We start from the raw sequence: 20,489 nt of genomic DNA, 5'->3' as shown, positions 1-20,489 counted from the left end.
TATCTGGTTTTTGTATCAGGATAATGCTAGTCTTGTAGAATGAATTTGGAAGCGTTTCTTCCTCTTCTCTTTTTTAGAGTAGTTTGAGAAGAATAGATCTTAACTCCTCTTTATATATTTGACAGAATTCACCTGTGAAGCTATCTGGTTCTGGACTTTTGTTTGTTGGGAGTTTTGTGATTACTGATTCAGTTTCGTTGCTAGTAACTTATGTGCTCAAAGTTTCTATTTCTTTCTGAATCTGTTTTGGAAGGTTCTATGTTTCTGGAAATTTATCCAGTTCTTTCTAGGTTGTCCAATTTGTGGGCATATAATTTTTCATAGTACTCTCTTATAATCAGTCTTTTGAATATCTGTGGTGTTGGTTGTTCTTTCTCCTCTTTCATTTCTGATCGTATTTATTTGGGTTCTTTTTTTTTTAGAGTCTGGCTAAAGGTTTATCAATTTTGTTGATCTTTTCAAAGAACCAGCTCCTGGTTTTATTCATCTGTTCTATTGTTTTTAGTTTCTATTTCATTTATTTCTGCTCTAATCTTTATTATTTCTTCTACTGGCTTTGGGCTTTCTTGGTTCTTCTTTTTCTAGTTCCTTTAGGTGTAAGGTTAGGTTGCTTATTTGAGATTTTTGTTTTATGAGGTGGGCCTGTATTACTATAAATTTCTCTCTTAGAACAGCCTGTACGGCATCTCAAAGATGTTGGACCCTTGTGTTTTTATTTTCATTTGGCTCCATGTATTTTGTATTTTCTCTTTGATTTCTTGGTTGAACCATTTAATGTTTAGTAGCATGTGTTTCGTCTCCATGTATTTTGTTTTTCCCACATCTTTTTCTTGTGATTGATTTCTAGTTTCATACTGTTGTGGTCAGATAAGATGCATGATAAGATTTAAATCGTTTTTTAATTTATTGAGTGTTGTTTTTGGTCTAATGTGATTTATTCTGGAGAATGTTCCATGTGCACTTGAAAAGAATATATATTTCACTGTTTTTGGAAGGAATGTCTGAATATATCTGTTAGGTACATCTGGCCTAATGGTGTCATTCAAAAGCTACTTTATGTCTGTTACAAGTTGCTTTATGTATTGAGTACATATATATTTACAATTGTTACAACTCTTGTTGGAGTGTTCTCTTTATGATTATTTATTGTCCTTCTTTGTCTCTTCAGACAGTCTTTGTTTTAAAGTCTATTTTGTTTGATATAGGTGTTGCATCTCCAGCCTTCTTTTTGCTTCCATTTGCGTGATAAATGTTTTCTCATCCCTTCACTTTCAGTCTGCATGTGTCCTTTGGTCTGAAGTGAGTTTCTCTTAGGCAAGATATAAATGTTCCTTTTTTAATCCATTCAGTCATCCTTTGTCTTTTGATTGGAGCATTTAGTTCATTTATATTTAGACTATTTACTGATAGGTATGTACTTACTGCCATTTTGTTACTTGTTTTGCAGTTCTTTTTGTAGCTGTTCTCTGTTCCTTCTTCTCTTGCTCTCCCCTGTGGCTTGATGGCTATCTTTAGTGTTAATGGTTTGATTTTTTTTCTCTTTATTTTTTGTATATCTATTACAGGTTTTTGATTTGTGGTTATCATTAGGTTCATGTGTAACATTTTATGCATATAGCAGTCTGTATTAAGTTGATGGTCACTTATGTTTGAATCTATTATTACTCCTCACCCCACATTTTATGTATATGATATCATACTTTATATCCTTTTATTTTGTGAATCCCTTGACTGATTTTTATAAAGATAATTGGCTTTACTACTTTCGTGTTTTAACTTTAATACTGGTTTTATAAGTGGTCAATCTACTTTTATTATATGTTTGTGATTACTTGTGAAATTTTTTTCCTTTCGTTATTTTCTTACAACTATTTTGGCTTTTTCTTCCCACCCAAAGAATTCCCTTTAACATTTCTTGTAAGGCTGACTTAGTGGTGATGGTTTTGTGTGTCTGGGAAACTCTCTCTCTCCTTCTATTCTGAATGATGATCTTGCTGGGTAGAGTATTCTCAGTTGCAGGGTTTTTTCCTTTCAGTACTTTGAATATATCATTACATTCCCTTCTGGCCTACAAAGTTTCTGCTGAAAAATCATCTGACAGCCCTATGTGGTTTCCCTTGTGTATAACTTTTCTCTTGCTGCTTTTAAAATTCTCTCCTTCTCTCTACTTTTTGCCATTTTCATTATTATGTCTTGGTATGAACCTCTTTGGATTAGTTTTGTTGGGGGTCTCTGTGCTTCCTGGATCTGGGTTTCTGTTACCCTGCCCAGATTAGGGAAGTGTTCATCTCTTATTTCCTTCTCTCTCCTCCTGACATCTCTGTAATGTGAATGTGTTTATGCTTGATGATGTTATAGATTTTCCTTAGCCTATTCTCATTTTTTATTATTTTTTTCTGTTCACTATTCAGCTTGGTTGCTTTTCATTGCTCTTCCTTCCAGATCACTGATCCATTCTTCTGCCTCCTCTGATCTGCTGTTGATTCCCTCTAGTATATTTTTTTTATCTCAGTTATAGAATTGGAGTTCTTCATCTCTGACTGGTTCTTTTTTATATTTTCTATCTCCTTCTTGAAGATCTCATTGAGATCCCCTACTGTTTTCTCAAATACAGTATCTTTACAACCATTACTTTGAATTCTTTATCAGGCCTATTGTTATCTCTGTTTCATGTAGCTCTTTTGCTGTGGCTTTGTTTTGTTCTTTCATTTGGGACATAATTCCTCTGTCTCCTCATTTTGTCTGACTCTCTGTGTTTGTTTCTGTGTATCAGGAAAGTCAGCTACATCTCCTGATCTGCAAAGTAGTAGCCTTATGAAGAAGACATCCTTTGGTGCCCTCTAGCACAATGTTCTCCTGTTCATCAGAACCAGGCACTTCAGCAGTGTCTCCTATGTGAGCTGCATGCTCCGTACTGTTGTGGCTGAGCTGTGTTTGCATTCAGTACAGTCAACTACAGTGGCCCACTTTGCCTGTTGTGAGCATACTGGGCAGGAGTTTGGCCCCTGTGCTGTTAAGGGGCCTGTCTGGGGCCACCACATGCTTGTAGTTGGGTGGTATCAGCAGTCAGACCAGATACCTGCCCTCAACCTAGGCACTATATGGCTCTCTCCCTGTTCTGCTCTTAGAGGCTTCCATTGATGAGTGGGGCCAACAGACCAGGTGCCTGCCCCTAGTCACATGAGTAGGGGTGCAGTCACACTGATCAGCAGGGCACTCCCTTTGCATTGCCAGTTGCAAGGTTCGGCTGCCAAGACTGTGGGCACACTGGTGTGTGTGGTTATCTTCTCCTGTCCCCAAGACACAAATCACTTTGGAGTGGCGCAGGTTTCTGCTAGGGTTATTTGCAGCAGGGTTTTTCAGAGCAGGAGCCACTTTGCAGGAATGTCTGTGGAGTAGGGCTGGTTGGATGGGGTGGGAACCATGGTGCTAACAAGATACACAGAGAACGTTCACTCTGCTTCCCACAAATATCTGGCTGTCTAGGGTGGAAGGGAGGCAGGCGAGGAATGGTCTGCCAGCCAGCACTTTTGTTCTTGGAAAATTCTTCCAAAGATCCCTGCCCCTCCAACACGTTTTGAGATTAGTAAATAGATTAAATCTACTTCTCATACTCCAGTTGATTTTTATTTTTAATGTTTGTTTATTTATTTTTGAGAGAAAGAGAGCACACAAGCAGAGGAAGAGCAGAGACAGAGAGGGAGACACAGAATCTGAAGTGGGCTTCAGGCTCTGAGCTGTAAGCACAGAGACAATCGTGGGGCTCAAAACCATGGACCATGAAATCATGACCTGAACCGAAGTTGGACGCTTAACCGACTGAGCCACCCAAGTGCTCCTTCATTTATTTTTAATGTTTATATATTTTTGAGAGAGATTGGGAGAGAGAGCATAAGCAGGGGAGGGGCAGAGAGAGAAGGAGAGAGAATCCCAACAAGTTCCATGTTGCCATCGCAGAGCCTGATGCAGGGCTCAATCCCACAAACCATGAGATCATGACCTGAGCCAAAATCAAGAGTCAGACAATCAACTGAGCCATTCAGGCGCCCTACCCCAGTTGCTTTTCAAACTGCTGCTTCTGTGCTGTGTATCTCCTGGGTTATTTGTTATGCTGGCTCTTTAAGGGTGGGAACTCAGTTTTGTTTGTTTTTTTTTAATGTTTGGTTTTGGTGTGTTTTTGTTTTTGTTTTTGTTTTTTGTTTTTTGTTTTTTTTTTTTTTTTGAGACAGAGACAGACAGAACATGAGCAGAGGAGGGGCAAAGAGAGAGGGAGACCCAGAATCAGAAGTAGTCTCCAGGCTCTGAGCTGTCAGCACAGAGCCCCGACTTGGGGCTCGAACTCACAAACCTCAAGATCATGACCTGAGCCAAAGTTGGACGCTTAACCAACTGAACCACCCAGGCACCCCAGGAACTCAGTTTTAAAGTAGTCAGAGTTAAACCCTACTGATTGAAAAATCCTCAAATTTAAGCCACTAGTTTTCAAAGCCAAAGTCTCATGGGGATCCCCATGCCTGGGGTGCCTGGGGTTGGGTTTGATCCTCTTGCTTCTTCATGTTTAGAGTGTCTCTCTCGTTTATGATTTTTCTCACAGGGACAGGGGAGGATTCTGGGAGGGAGAGTTCCCAACCACGCTTCTGCTCCTTCTACTGTTTTTGATGTGGTCTTCTCTGTACCATTAACTATGGAAGCTCTGTTCTGCCAGTCTTCAAGTTGTGAGTCATTTTCAGAGTTAGTTTCACTGATGTGGCTGTTACCTCAGGGTGTCTGTGGGATGAGGTGAGCTTAGGATACTTGGACTCCACTATCTTCTCACAAGTCCTATCTTAACCATTTTTAAATGTACAGTTCATTGGCATAAACATTTATAATGTTCAATCATCACAAGTATCTATTTCCAGAACATTTTCATTTAGTTCAAAATATTTTTAATTTTCTCTTGAGAATACTTTGACTTATGTGTTATTTAGAAGTTGCTTAATCTCCAAGTATTTGGGGGTTTTCCAGCTATCTTTTTGTTGTCGATTTCTAGTTTAATTCCATTGTGGTCTGAAAATAGACATTGTATGATTTCTATTCTTTTAAATTTATGAAGGTGTGTTTTATGGCCCAAATGTAGTCAATCTAGTGAATATTCCTTGTGAATCTGGGAAGAATGTGTAATCTGCTATTGTTGGATGAAGTAGTCTATAAATGTCAATTATATCCAGTTGATTGATACAGCTGTTGAGTTCAACTATATCCTTACCAATTTTCTGCCTGCTGGATCTCTCCATTTCAGATAGATGAGTATTAAAGTCTCCAGCTATAATAGTGGATTCTTCTACTTTTACTTGCAGTTCTATCAGTTTTTTGCCTAATATATTTTGACCCTCTGTTGTTAGATGCATACACATTAAGGATTGGGTATGTCTTCTTGGAGTACCAGCCTCTTTATCATTAAGTGATGTCCCTCTTTATCCCTGATAACTTTACTTGCTCTGAAGTCTGCTCTGTCTGAAATTAATATAGGTACTCCCACTTTTCTTTCTATTGGTATTATCATGGTATATTTTTCCATTCCTTTACTTTTAATCTAGATGTCTTAGTATTTAAAATGGGTCTTATTTTTTTGATCCACTCTGACAGTGTCCGTCTTTTAATAGTATACTTAGACCATTGACATATAAAGTGATCATTGATATAGTTGGACTAATATTTTCCACATTTGTTATTTTTTTCTATTTGTTACCCTTGTTCTTTCTGTTTTCATATTCCACACTTTTTCTGCCTTCTCTAGTTATAACTGAGCACTTTATAAAATGATTCCATTTTCTCTCCTTTCTTAGCATATCAATTATACTTCTTTTCTTTTTTAACTTTTTTTAGCCACAGCCCTGGAGTTTGTACTGTACATTTAGAGCTAATCCAAGTCCACTTTCAAATAATACCATACTGCTTCATGGATATTACAAATACTTTATAATAACATCATATGTTTAATTTTTCCCTTCTAGCCCTGTATCATTGCTATCATTTATTTTACTTATAGATAAGCACATATATATATACACACATACATAAGCATACATAATCAAATGCATTGTTCCTATTATTACTTTGAACAAACTGTGATCTATTAGATCAATTAAGAATAAGAAAAATGAAAGTTTATTTTCTCTTCAGTTATTGATTACTTGGTGCTTTTCTTTATATAGATCTGTATTTCTAACCTGTATGATTTTCCTTCTCTCTGAAGAACTTCTTTTCACATTTCTTGTAAGGTAGGTCTACCGGCAACAAATTCCCTCAATTTTTGTTTGAGAAAGTCTTTATTCTCCTTTACTTTTGAAGGATTATTTTACAGAGTACAGAATTCTAGGTGTCAGTAGTTTTGTCTGTCAGCACTTTAAATATTTCACTTCACTCTCTTGCTAGTGTGGTTTCAGGGGAGAAGTCAGATGTTTTATCTTTGCTCCTCTATAAATAAAATAGCTCTTTTCCTCTGTCTTAAGATTTTTTTCTTTATCTGTAATTTTCTGAAGTTTGATGATATGCCTAAATGTAGTTTTGGGGGCATTTATCCTGCTTAGTGTTCTCTGAGCTTCTTGGATCTGTGATTTGATATCTGACATTAATTTGGGGCAGTTCTCAGTTTTGCTTCAAATAATGCTTTTGTTCCTTTCTTTCTTCTTCTTCTCTTATGTGTGTTACAGTGTTTGTGGTCCCACAGTTCTCGGATATTTTGTTTGGGGTTTTTGTTCCAGTCTTTTTTCTCATTGGATTTCAGGTTTAGAAGTTTCTATTGTTATCAGACTGAGGTTCTTTCCTTAGCCATGTCTAGTTTATTAATGAGATCATCAGAGGCATTCTTCATGTCAGTTAGATTGTTTGTTTTTTGTTTTTTATCTCTAGCATTTCTTTTTAATTCTCCCTGAAAATTTCTATCTCTCTGCTTATGTTATCTATCTGTTCTCACATGTTGTCTGCTTTTTCCATTAGAACCCTTAGCATGTTAATCATAGTTGTAATTTTATCATCCCTGCCATATCTAACTCTGGTTTTGATGTATCTTCAGCCTCTTAGGCCTGTCCATACTGAGTCTCCAGGAATTTGCAATTACAATTTACATTTTCCTACCTTGCCACAAGTTTCAGACAGAGGTGTCTGCTTTGTTGTCATTCTCCATATTTGCCTGCCTGTCCAATTTTGGGGGCAGTGATTTGCTCTGTGACCTTACTTCTCTAATCTAAGAAGTGTATTTGATTTTCCAGTTTGTTCAGCTTTTACTTGTTAGGATAAAGTGGCAACTTCTAAGCTTCTTATGTACCATACTGTGAACTGGAAATCCCAGAATTTTATCTTCTCAAACACAAACTCTACCCATTAACAGTAACTCTCCATTCTCCCCTCCTCCCAGCCCTTGGTAAACACTAAGTGAATTTGCCAATTCTAAGTACCTCATGTAAGTGGCATCATACAGTATTTGTCTTTTTGTGTCTGTCTTATTTCACTTAATATAATGTGTTCAAGGTTCATCCATGTTGTATCAGGTGTCAAAATTTCATTTCTTTCTGTGGTTGAATAATATCCCATTATATGTATATAGCACATTTTGTGTATTCACCTGATAGACGCACTGGGTTGTTTCTACTTTTTGGCTATTGTAAATAATGCTGCACTGAGCACTGTCATGTAAGTATTTGTTCGAATCCCTGTTTTCAATTTTTTTAATTTTTTTAATGTTTATTTTTTAAAAAGAGAGAGAGTACAAATGGCGGAGGGGACAGAGGATCTGAAAATGGGCTCTGTGCTGACAGCAGAGAGCCTAATGTGGGGTCCAAACTCAGGAACTGTGAGATCATGACCAGAGCTGAAGTCAAATGCTTAACTGACTAGGCACCCCCCAGTTTTCAGTTCTTCTAGATATATCCCTATGAGTGAAATTTCTAGGTGATAGGGAAATTGTATGTTTGGTTTTCTGAGGAACTAGAACTATTTTCCACAGTAATTGTGCCATTTTACATCCCCACCAGTAATGCACAAGGGTTCCAATTTTTGCACATCCTTGCCAACACTTGTTATTTTCCATTAAAAACAAATGTAGATATCTTAATAGATAGATGCATAGTGGTATTTCATTGTGGTTTTGAATTGCATTTCCCTAGTGACTAGTGATGTGCTTTTCATTGCTTTTTGGCATTTGTATATCTTCTTTGGAGAAATGTCTATTCAGTCTTTAACTCATTTTTTAATTAGGTTTGCATTTTTGTTGTTGAATTACAGAAGTTCTTTATATATCCTAGATGTTAATCCTTTATCTGTTATATGACTTGCAAATATTTTCTCCCATTTTGTGGCTTGTCTTCTCTCTTGATAGTGTCCTTTGATGTACAAAAATTGTAATTTTGATGGAGTCCAATTTATCACGTTTTTGTTTTGTTGCCTCTGCTTTTGGTGTCAGTTCAATAAATCATTGCCAAATCTAATGTCATGAAGATTTTCCCATATGTTTTCCTCTAAGATTTTTATCATTTTAGCTTTTACATTTTAATTTTTGAATCCATTTTTGGTTAATTTTTGTATATAGTGGAGATCAGGGTTCAACTTCATTCTTTTTCTTATGACTATCTAGTTTTCCAACCACTATTTGTTGAAAAGATTGCACTTTCTCTCATTGAATGATCTCGGCATTCAGGTCAAAAATCAGCTGACTTTATATGCAAGGGTTTATTTCTGGATTCCATATGCATTTCTTGGTCTAAATGTGTGGGGAGGTCTTTTGCTTTAATTAAATGCTTTAATTACTGTAGCTTTGTAGTAAGTTTTTCAATCAAGTAATAAGAGTCCTACAACTTTGTTCTTTTTTTTTTTTTCCCCCAATATTGTCCTTACTATTCAAGGTCTTTTGAGATTTCAGATGAATTTTAGGATAGGTTTTTCTATTTCTACAAAGAACTTAGTTGGGATTTTGATAGAGATTGCATTGAATTTTTGGACCACTTTGTGTAATACTATCATCTTTGTGTGTGTGTGTGTGCGCACGCGCGCGTGTGTAATACTGTCATCTTAACAGTATTAAGTTTTCTATTCAATGAACATGGGATGTCTTTCCATTTATTCCTGTAGTCTTTAAAGTCAACACTGTTTTGTAGTTTTTGGTATACAAGTCTTTTTCCTCCTCGGTTAAATTTTTCTGTAAGTGTTTTATTCTTTTTGATGTAATCATAAATGGAATTGTTTTGTAACCTTTAATTGTTCATTGCTAGTATATAGAAATGCAACTAATTTTCATGTGTTAATTTTGTATCATGAAACTTTGCTGAATTCATTTGTTAGCTGTAACAGGTTCTTTTGTGAAATTTCTACATATAAGTTTCATATTTTTCAGTGTTTCTATGGAGAAATAAGAGCTTAGAGCTTCCCTGGTCCACCATTTTGCTAACATCACACTTTAGAAAAACTTTTAACTTTTTTTCTTTTAAGCTAATTCTAAATTTAAAATTATTGGGGTGTCTGGGTGGCTCAGTCAGGCAAGTGTCCAACTCTTGATTTCTGCTCAGAGCGTGATCTCACAGTTTGTGAGTTTGCGCCCCACATTGGGCTCTGCACTAACGGCATGGAACCTGCTTGTGATTCTCTCTCTCCCTCTCTCTCTGGCCCTCTCCCACTCGCACACGTGGTGTCTCTCTCTCTCTCTCTCTCAAAATAAATAAACTTGGAAAAAATAAATAAACTTAAAATTATTTGGTAATTTACCAAGTGGAAAAGTGCTAATATTTTTCCCACAGGCAATGTGGGGAGAAAGGACACAGGCAATTGCATGGCATAATATTCCAATTATTTAATAGTGAGATGTCAGAAGTATTGTTACTTTTTTTTAAGTTTATTTATTTTGTGAGAGAGAGTGCATGCACGTGAGTGGAAGAGGGGCAGAAAGAGAGGGAGAGAATCCCAAGTAGGCCAGGCAGGCTGCACAATGTCAGCACAGAGCCTGATGCAGGACTTGAACTCACAAACCGTGACATCATGACCTGAGCTCAAGTCAGACACTTAAACGACTGAGCCACCCAGGCATCTCAGAAGTATCCTGACTTAAAATGTAAGCATATATTTATAATTTTTTAGAAATTTATTTATTAAAAAAAATTTTTTTAATGTTTATCTTTGAAGGAGAGAGACAGAGTGTGAGTGGGGGAGGGGCAGAGATTGAGGGAGACACAGAATCTGAAACAGGTTCCAGGCTCTGAGCTGTCAGCACAGAACCCTGTGTGTGGCTCATCTCACAAGCTGTGACTGAGCTGAAGTCAGACGCCCAACCGACTGAGCCACCCAGGCGCCCCATTTTTTAGAAATTTTAGAATGCAAGCATGTGAATTATTTCAGTTGTTAAAATAATTATGCCTGTTGGGTTTTTTGTTAATGCCTGTTTTACTGAAGAAAATTACCCTCATTACTTAGGCTTTTTTACTTAAATAAAACAATTTAAAGGGTTTGTTTGTTTTAGTGAAAATTTTAAATTGTCACTACTTTCACATGTATGGTACCTACCATATGAAAGTGAAGCCCATCAAAATTATAAACAATATATAATAAAGCAACATCATTTTGGAAGGGTATAGTTCTCCTAGGTAATTTAAATCAGTTTAAATAAAATCTGTATCAGGATGGGACTAAATTGAGGCAACATTTCATTTAATTCAGTAGAAAGGAAAAATATACCTGGTCTCATAATTCAATATAACTATTCTAAACCTTTTTTTTGATAGAAGTCAAAACAATCTTAACATTTATTTCTCTATATATACTGAGTTTTCCTTTCCCTATTCCCTTTGAATCTTGCCCTTAATCTGCTTTTCAGAGTCTTAGTATGTAAGATTTTTCCAACAGGCTTATATTTTAGCTCTATTATAGTATCAATTTTGTTTTTAATAAAAGGTTAAACATTTAAACTTAATTATAGAAACCAGTTGTCTTATACCAGTTCTCCCTAATAAAAAAATCACTTTCTGTATTGGTATTTTTTCTCCTGAATTTAATAAATTCCACATTAGTGGTAATAAGTTGAGGCCTAGAACATGTGTCCTATTACAAATGAACAATTGGGTATCATTAGGTTGTCCCCCTTTCCTTTGTACATATATCTTTAGGTGTGTTAATCCATTCAGTAGACACATTAATGAGCACTGGTTGAAGTGTAATATTGGAGGAAGTAAGGCTCGTTGACCTCAGCATGGAGTTTAATACCTCTAATTAAATTAGGTAGTCGACAGTCAGTATAAAGAAATAGCCGTGCCTCTGGCAAGCTAGAATTATTTACGACTCTGGTTCTGTGTTTTAAACTTGATAGGAGAAAATCATTTATATCTATTTTATAGAAACTAATTTTAGTTCTCACTTTTTATTTACAAAATCATGTGGTGATTTTGTAAATTATTTTAAGCATTTTATTTTCTCAGAATGAGAGGTAAATATCCTTGAACCTGTTTAAATGTAGTGTTTTATTTCTTGTGAAGGGAAGCTTTTTCAAGTCTTAAGACAGTAGTAACAGAATTTTTACAACATAGACTATACTTCTTGAGCAAATTAATCAAACATTCAGTCTAACAAAGTACTCTCTTAGAAATATTATACAGCCAAGTCAGTTTCCTCTGAAAAATCGTTAATGTAATGGACAGCACTTCATTTTCTGTTTTGGAATTTGGTCACAATAGTTTCCCAAATAAATGAGCTTTATTGACCTGCTTGGTCAGATTTTAATTTTAGACCTATTTTTCTTTATCTTATCTAGAAATAAAATTGAAATATACCTTACTTTCCAGAGAACTTTTATGCTAAATATAGTCTGGAAAATGAATTCAAAAACAAATTTAAGAAATAATAACAAAAACTTTTATTATTTTAGTAAAAGTAGAGTTAGTATAATAGTCAATGGTACAGAATTATACTCATGGTTTTGACCCCAAACTAACAATCTTACTTAAAATAATTCTATTTTAATATCATACCCTCTACCCTTAACCCCAATTTCTGTAAATATATTATTTATGACAAGAGTATAGAGAAATGGCTCAGAATAAATTTATCTCACCACTACAAATGGTATAATTTGGATGGTATGGCAGTGACTTCTCATTGCATGTAGAATAAAGTTCTAATTCTTCACTACGGCCTTCAATGCCCTACATGATTTGGCCACCTGCCTGCCTACCTCTCTGATCTCATCTCCTATCACTTTCCTTTTCATTTAGCACAATCTGGCCTCACTGGCTCTCATTCTGACCTGCCAGCATGTCAAGCTCATACCCGTCTCAGAGGCTATGCACTTATGTTCTTTCCATTTTAAATGTTCTTTCTCCACATCATCAGGCTTTCTCACTCTCACTGTTCTATCCTCAGATTCACATGACAGTTTGTCAGAGAGACTTATCCAAACCTTCCAACTAAAGAAGTCCCCTTCACCCAGTAACACTACCACATTACCCTATTTTATTCTCTTTATAGCACCTACAGCTCCTGTCATCATCAAAGTGGCGTATTTAAATAAATGCCATAATTGCAGATAATTCTGTTTTTATGCTGTGCACTACATAATGACAAAAAATTTACCAAGATAAGTACATGGTACTATAACTAGACTTAACCTAATCATGTCTTGTTCCTCTTCTCTTTTCTCTGAGCCCTTTCCTAGGTCTCCTCTCTTTTTCCTGTGGTCCTTTTTCTTTCCCACCTGTGTTTCTCTTTTTCTTCAGCACAAGCATACAGACTTGAACACCCTCTGGTGTTTTTCCAAGAACTGTGAGGTCCATGTTCGTCCAAATGTAACCAAAAAAGCCACCCCACATGTCTAAAAACTGTTGCTTCTCCTCTGAAACTTCAGAATCCAACAGTTTCCAAATATAATAGCTTTGTTTTCTTGAGTTTCTGTAATGGAAAATATTTTAAAGGAAAATTTTATTCTAGGCTTCTGGTTGTACTAGAAGAAAGTCCAGTATGGATTTTCTTTTCTTTTTTTTCAGCTGGTTGTTGGTATGTTTCAAAACCCAGTTTTCAAGCCATTGTCTTTTCAAACACACCTTCTGCACTTAAGTCACACATTTCAATAAAGCATTTTCAAGACTGTCTTTTTAATAGTCAGCAGTATATGTTGAGTGCCCACTCTGCTAAGGTAATTGTATACTAGATACCATGCCTATTGTTTCAAGAACCTTTTCTTAATTACTAAAAATGAATGATGCACCAGTTTGCATTCCCACCAACAGTGCAAGAGGGTTCCCATTTCTCCACATCCTCTCCAGCATCTATATAGTCTCCTGATTTGTTCATTTTAGCCACTGTGACTGGCATGAGGTGATATCTCAGTGTGGTTTTGATTTGTATTTCCCTGATGAGGAGTGAAGTTGAGCATCTTTTCATGTGCCTGTTGGCCATCTGGATGTCTTCTTTACAGAAGTGTCTATTCATGTTTTTTGCCCATTTCTTCACTGGATTATTTGTTTTTCGGGTGTGGAGTTTGGTGAGTTCTTTATAGATTTTGGATACTAGCCCTTTGTCTGATATGTCATTTGCAAATATCTTTTCCCATTCCATCAGTTGCCTTTTAGTGGAGGTTCCTCAAAAAAATAAAAAATAGACCTACCCTATGACCCAGCAATAGCACTGCTAGGAATTTACCCAAGGGATACAGGAGTGCTGATGCATAGGGGCAACTTGTACCCCAATTTATAGCAGCACTTTCAACAATAGGCAAACTCTGGAAAGACCCTAAATGTCCATCCACTGATGAATGGATAAAGAAATTGTGGTTTATATGCACAATGGAATACTATTTGGCAATGAGAAAGAACGAAATATGGCCTTTTGTAGCAATGTGGATGGAACTGGAGAGTATTATGCTAAGTGAAATAAGTCATACAGAGAGAGATACCATGTTTTCACTCTTATGTGGATCCTGAAAAACTTAACAGAAGACCATGGGGGAGGGGAAGGGGAAAAAAAGTTACAGAGAGGGACGGAGGCAAACCATAAGAGACTCTTAAAAACTGAGAATAAACTGAGGGTTGATGGTGGGTGGGAGGGAGGGGAAAGTGGGTGATGGGCATTGAGGAGGGTACCTGTTGGGATGAGCACTGGGTATTGTATGGAAACCAATTTGACAATAAATTTCATATTTAAAAAAATGAATGATGCATACAGCAAGTGAACATATGAAAATATGTATGATCCTAAAATATATGAAAGTATGTTTTTTTTAACATGATTGATGAGTATATGATAGTGGGGTTTTTTGCTATATGTGGGTATCTGAAAGATAGGGAAAAGAATGAGGGCTCGAAGCAGTGAGTATTACTCAGTTTCAGTTTCTGCATGTTCATACCACAATCTCCTGAACTGCCAAACCTAATTAACCTCTGTGCATTCTTCAAGTACCGTAATAATCAGTTTTCTTTGTTATTTGCATTCAGAGAAATTTATTTAGAGTATTATCTTTATCATTAATTATTCATTTATTAATTCTTTTATTCTGTCTCCTTCACTGGACTTGAAGCTTTCTGAGAGCAGAAACTATGTTTGGTTTTCTTTCACCATTGTATCTGTCTGTGCCAGCCAGCACAATGCATTTAGTCATCTCTCAGTATTTGCTAATGTATCAAGAAAGATAGGTAAGAAGGAGGGAGGGTAAGAGAGAGGCCTTTTAAGAACTTATGAACTAGTGCAAGTATGTAGGATGACTTGAACATCTGACCTAGGGCAACGTTTTAAAAAAAATGAGATATAGGTAAGGAAAACAGAAATTGAAGACTTTCAGATTTTGATCCTAACTAATTATAATTAGTAGTTAGGTACTTTCAATGGAAATGGGGAATTCAGAGGATAACCTGATTGTGTGAAAGATGATAAGTTACTTTACATGAAATCTAGTCTCCAGCTCCATGAAATGAATTCTATTTTGTGGCATTGAGGAAATCTAGAATTGAATGTAATCTCTGATAATTGTAGAAAATGAGAACACTGTCTTAAGATAGGCAAACATCTGATTTTCATAAAAGGACATGGAACAGTCCACTAACTACAAAAATTACTAACATTCATGAGCTCCATGTCAATGCCTGACAAAATAGGATTATTAAACAGATGGTTTGTGAGCACTTAGATAATGAAGTAGTGATCACTAGGAGCCACCATGAGTTCACCATAACAAATCACATCAAAGTAACTTAATTTGTTTTAATAGGATTACTAGACAGGGAAGGCCATAGACAGTATAAAGCATTTAGCTAAGTTGTTGTGGACAAGTTGAAGAAATGTGGTCTTAATAATAGTTCATTAAGTATATTCATGACTGGTTGTATAATCATATCTAGAGACCTAAATTAATTATTTAATGAGAGGCATATAGAGAAGTGGTTAAAGTATGGTTTTTGGAATTAGCCTGCCTGAGTTTCAGCTCTGGCTCTACCACGTAACTACTTATGTGACATGAGGCAAGTTTATTTATCTTCTTCAGCTTCAGTTCCTCACCTGTAAAAAAAATACGGGTAATAACAATTGTACTTACTTTGTAGCATTGTTGTTAAAATTCAGTTATGCCAAAGCACTTAGAATAGGGAGAATTTAATAAATGTTGGATATTTTTTCTTTTTTACTTATTTTTGGAGAGGACAAGCAGGGGAGGGACAGAGAGAGGTAAACAGGATCTGAAGCAGGCTTTGCACTGACAGGCTGACAGTAGTGAGCCTGAAGTGGGGCTTGAGCTCATGAACTGTGAGATCACAACCTGAGTCGAAGTTGGAAGCTCAACGTGAGCCACCCAGGTTCTTGATGTTGGATATTATTTTAACCAGGAGGAACACTGAAATGACTTGCCATATAAGGCTGTTACCCAGATTTGTCTATTTGACATTTTTATCTAAAATCTAAATAAATACACAAGAAATTGAATTTAAGAATAGCCCAAATCTGTGAAAGAGAGAGCCAACACATTGAATAGCAGAACCAGACTAACAAGATAGGTTTAAAGATAATCTGACCCTGGCAAGGTGAAATTTAATAAGAATAAATTCTCTCTTGGAGAGAGCCAAACCATAAGAAACTCTTAAAAACTGAGAATAAACTGAGGGTTGATGGGGAGGGTGCGTGATGGGCATTGAGGAGGGCACCTGTTGGGAGGAGCACTGGGTGTTCTATGGAAACCAATTTGACAATAAGTTTCATATTAAAAAAAAAAAGTAAAATAAGTAAGTAAATAAATAAATAAAAAGAATAAATTCTCTCTTTAATTCTAGCAGTCAGTTGTACCTGCTTAGGACTTTATACGAACAAGACTGAAGGGTTTGAATTAATCACAACTACTATTTGAGCCAACTTTGAAAAAATGCAGAAAATAATTCAGTTAACAGAACAAAGAAAGTCGTCCCACTATGAGCTTACTGTACTGGTCAGAGCATATATTAGTAATGTGTGCAATTCCAGACACCACAATTGAATAGAAACATCAATAAACTGAGGTAAATAATCCAGGATAATGAATAGCTTTGCAAACTCAAAGAGGAAGTAAGGACACATTTAACCTGGAAAATAAAAGTTGAAATCTACATTAGAGCAATCTTCAAATATCTGAAACGATAACATATAGAATATAGACTGGATTTCTTTGATAAGGATCATTGTAGAAGAACAGGCTTCAGGAACGCAAATTTTAGCTTAGCATAAAGAATGTTCTAATGATTGTAGCTCTTTAAAAATGAATAGGCTGATTTATGAAGGTATAAAGTTCCCAACCCTAGAAGTATTCATTCAGATAGAAGCAGGATTACTCGTCAGAGATGTTGCAGTGGGAGTTCCCGTATGGGGCTGGAAATCAGAACTTTACTTAGGGTCTCTTTCAGTGCTAATATTCTATAATGTATTGAGGATTTCAATTTTGTACATGTTAATTTCATTTAACTTCTTTATCTTCATGAATTGATAATGATAATCTGCTGCCTATATTATATAGCTGAATTAAAATTATTTCATCAGCATTTGAAGTGGATTTGGAAGGGCTGTTTGGTTGCCAATCATTTTACCAGATTTATCCCATAAACAGAAGTCTTGTACTCTCTTTTAGAAGTGATTAGCATCTGGGTACAAAAACATGTAGGTAGGAACTCTTTGAGAATTTTTGGAGTATAGAAAACCTGGTGAGGATACACAGGACACAACCTTGTAAGTCCTTAAGAGATAGAGAATAAATAAACATCAAATATTATATATTCATGTCAAAGTGTCAAACACACTTCACTTTTGAAATTTCTATTAACTGTTAATACTCAAAATTCATTCTTTCAGCAATCTCTCAAAAATCCCTAAGATATACATACCAATGATTAGCAATTTCTCAATTTGTGTTTATTATGTAGTAAGTTTTAAAGACTTAAAGATACAAAAACATGCCCAATCATGACAACATAATTATTTAAAAAAAAAAAAAGGTAAGGGATGGTCTTGAAGCTTTCCCCTCAAAATGCTTGAATATGTTTAGCATGACTTTGTTATATGCATGGTTCTTTGCCATAAATAATATCTTCATTACAGCCTCTCAGTAAAAATGTATTATTTTTTTCCCATTAAACTTCTATAACAGACTTTTAAGACTCTGTGGTAGATATTTGAAGACAGGCTTTGTTTATAAGATAAAACTTTAGTTGCCCTTTTCTCTCATTTCTTTAGATAAGTAGGCACTAGAAATTATAGATAGCTTTGGCAAGAGTTCAAGGGTTAATGTAGCAGATAAATAAAAGGAATTTTCTGTAAATTGAGACCTGCATTATTTCAGTTGTCTTGTCTTTCCTAACCTAACTCATTTAATTTTAAAAAGTAAATACTTAAATTCTTCCTGACAGTGTGCTCAGCTTTTACTATCGTTTATTACTTCAATTATACTTGATATCACTTAGAACAATCTGCCATTTGGAAATCTCAGTATAGCCTGGAGCTTAGTATTAGATCTGGCTGCTATTGTAACATGTACAGCATATGACATTAATGTATCAAAATTAGATTGGATCATCCCTCCTGGTTAAATTTATTTCACATTTCTTTTGTATTCAGTTAACATAAACCTATTAGGGAAGCTGACACATGGGGATGGCTGTATAGGAAGGATATTTTTAAAGTATTTTGATTAAAAAATGAAATTATAGAGCCATAGCTTTTCTAAGTTGTGTAATCTGTTTGGTTTTTTAAAATGTCACAGAGCCCAAGTACCGAATTTATATCATTCAAGGGGTGTGTGTTTCGACACGTGTGTGTGTTGTGGTGTAAATAATGAAGAATTAAAACTTAAACAATATTTTGATGATTAGGCCTACCATCATGAATTTAGAGCAATAAATATGTTTATTGTTTCCAAAAAGGAAAAAATATTTAATACGCTTAAACCTAAAAAAGTCTCCTTAAAAGAAAATAAATATTTTTATACTATATTTCTAAAATAATAGATTCTGGTCTATAGGTTTAGCTGGGTACTGTCTTTAGAGTAATAGCTACCTCTATCTTATAATCCATCGAAGTATCTGAGAGGGCATTTCTTGCTTAAGAATACACATGTTAAAAAAAAAAAGAATAAAAATGTTAAAATTCAGGGATTTACCTTGTATTTTCAGATACTTTAGTGATGTTCATAGTGATTAGGATTTTCAAGATCGACTGGTGTTTGGGACTTTAGAAACCATTAGAACAATGGTTCTTGGCTTTTTTGGTATTACGTACTCCTATTTGATAGACTCTTCTCAGAAAAATACACAAATGAAATTTTGCCAAGTAATTTTCAAATATTCACAGACCCCTTGAACCTGGGTTAAGAACTCCAGGGTTAAGGGGCCCCCGGCTGCCTCAGTCAGTAGAGTGTGTGACTCTTGATCTTGGGGTCATGAGTTTGAGCCCCAGGTTGGGCACAGAGCTTACTTAAAAAACAAACAAACAAACAAAAAACAACTCCAGGGTTAAGGCTAACAGAAGAGAGCCTTTCATTAATTGGATTTGACTCCTTTTTTTGTTGTTATTTAAATGACACATTTAAACTTCTCTCTTACTCTGTGGTCTTTAAGCCAAGTAAATTACATATTTCAAAAACAAATCATTTGTATGTTAGCTCATACAAAAAATATTGATGACATCCTAGTTCTCTCTTCCAAACCTTCCCATACAGTGTGTCCATTTATCTGAAAGCAGTCAAAGAGCCCATGTGAGATATGCACCAAAAATGCACTCAGATGTTGACAGTGACAGAATCCATTAATATACTAAGATAACCACATTGTATATTAAAATACATGTTTATACAATAATCTCTATGAAGAAAACTCAAGACTAATGGGCATTAAGTTCATTTTTCTAATAACTTATTAGAAATCCAACTTTTGGATGCTTTGCTTTTTTATCATTTTAACCACCATAATGTTAACTCTCTCTGATTGCCAGAAGCCTTTGTAAGCACCACAAATATTTAAACAACATCTTGAGACTGTAACAAATTTCAAGAAGTCTGTTTGGAAGAATTTTGTAGGCAACATTTCATAGGCAAAGAAACCCTGGAAATTTGTTGAACCAAACAGTCGACTTTCTCTTACTTAATAGGTTATTTACCCAATTTATGACTTACCTATTTCTTTTCCTTCTCTTCCTGTTGCCTTCTTTAGGCAGTTTTACTGCTCATTAGCACTTTGAGAGAATGGTCAGAAAAAAAGGAGTAGAATCTTAAAATATTCACTTGTTTAATTTTTTTTAATGTTTGTTTATTTTTGAGAGAGAGCGCGTGCGTGCCGGTGGGGGAGGGCAGAGAGAGAGGGAGGTTTTAATTTCTTTATCTTTTAATATTTTTTATAGTATAGTATGTTGTCAGTAGCTGTATGAAAAACTGTATGCTTTTTCTAAAGCACTATGAACTATTTTGGTTTTCCAGTTGAGACATTTGGGAAATGATGAAGTACACATTGTTTGGTCAGAGCATACTAGAGACTACAGGAGAGGAATTATTCCTACAGAATTTGGTGATGTCCTTATTGTCATATATCCAATGAAAAATCACATGTTCAGTATCCAGATAATGAAAAAACCAGAGGTAAGAACTTACTATATTTTAATAATATTTTCTGAGCTCTGAATGGGTTTGTGAGTTTCTTCTTTCAGAGGGATTAGACTAGGCATCAGGTTGTGAAAACAGGGGAAGTGAGACAAAGACTCGTGTAACAATGTAAATTGTATAAGTCTGGTTCAGAAGGAGCTAAAACAGAAAAAATATCAAGAAACTATGTTCAAATGGGAGAAGTGCCAGAGCAGAAGTTCCTTTGTACTAAGATCACAACAGGATTACCTTTTATTAAGAGGATGATTATAGTTTCCTAAAAGGTAAAATAAGAAGCAATCATTCCCTTTAGGTCAAGAATGTATGATTCCTTTATTTTTAGTTGGTATATCTTACTAAGGAGTACATGATTATTTAATCGTGTCACTTTTAATAAATGAAA

The 20,489-nt window shown here is 35.3% G+C and overlaps 1 protein-coding gene across 7 annotated transcripts in view; it reads left to right on the top strand.

Annotated features, from left to right (window-relative positions):
• RALGAPA1 (Ral GTPase activating protein catalytic subunit alpha 1) overlaps positions 1-20,489 on the top strand; it is a 264,987-nt gene that overhangs the window by 212,837 nt on the left and 31,661 nt on the right. For all 7 annotated transcript variants that reach the window (XM_042942992.1, XM_042942991.1, XM_042942988.1 and 4 more), the window contains one exon: positions 19,925-20,083. In XM_042942992.1, coding sequence (XP_042798926.1) covers positions 19,925-20,083 — 159 coding nt within the window. The remainder of the gene's footprint in view (positions 1-19,924; positions 20,084-20,489) is intronic.

Source organism: Panthera leo, chromosome B3, assembly GCF_018350215.1.
Source record: "Panthera leo isolate Ple1 chromosome B3, P.leo_Ple1_pat1.1, whole genome shotgun sequence".
Classification (NCBI taxonomy): Eukaryota; Metazoa; Chordata; class Mammalia; order Carnivora; family Felidae; genus Panthera; species Panthera leo.
The sequence above is the reverse complement of the archived record's forward strand: the minus strand, read 5'-3'. Positions and strand labels throughout refer to the sequence as shown.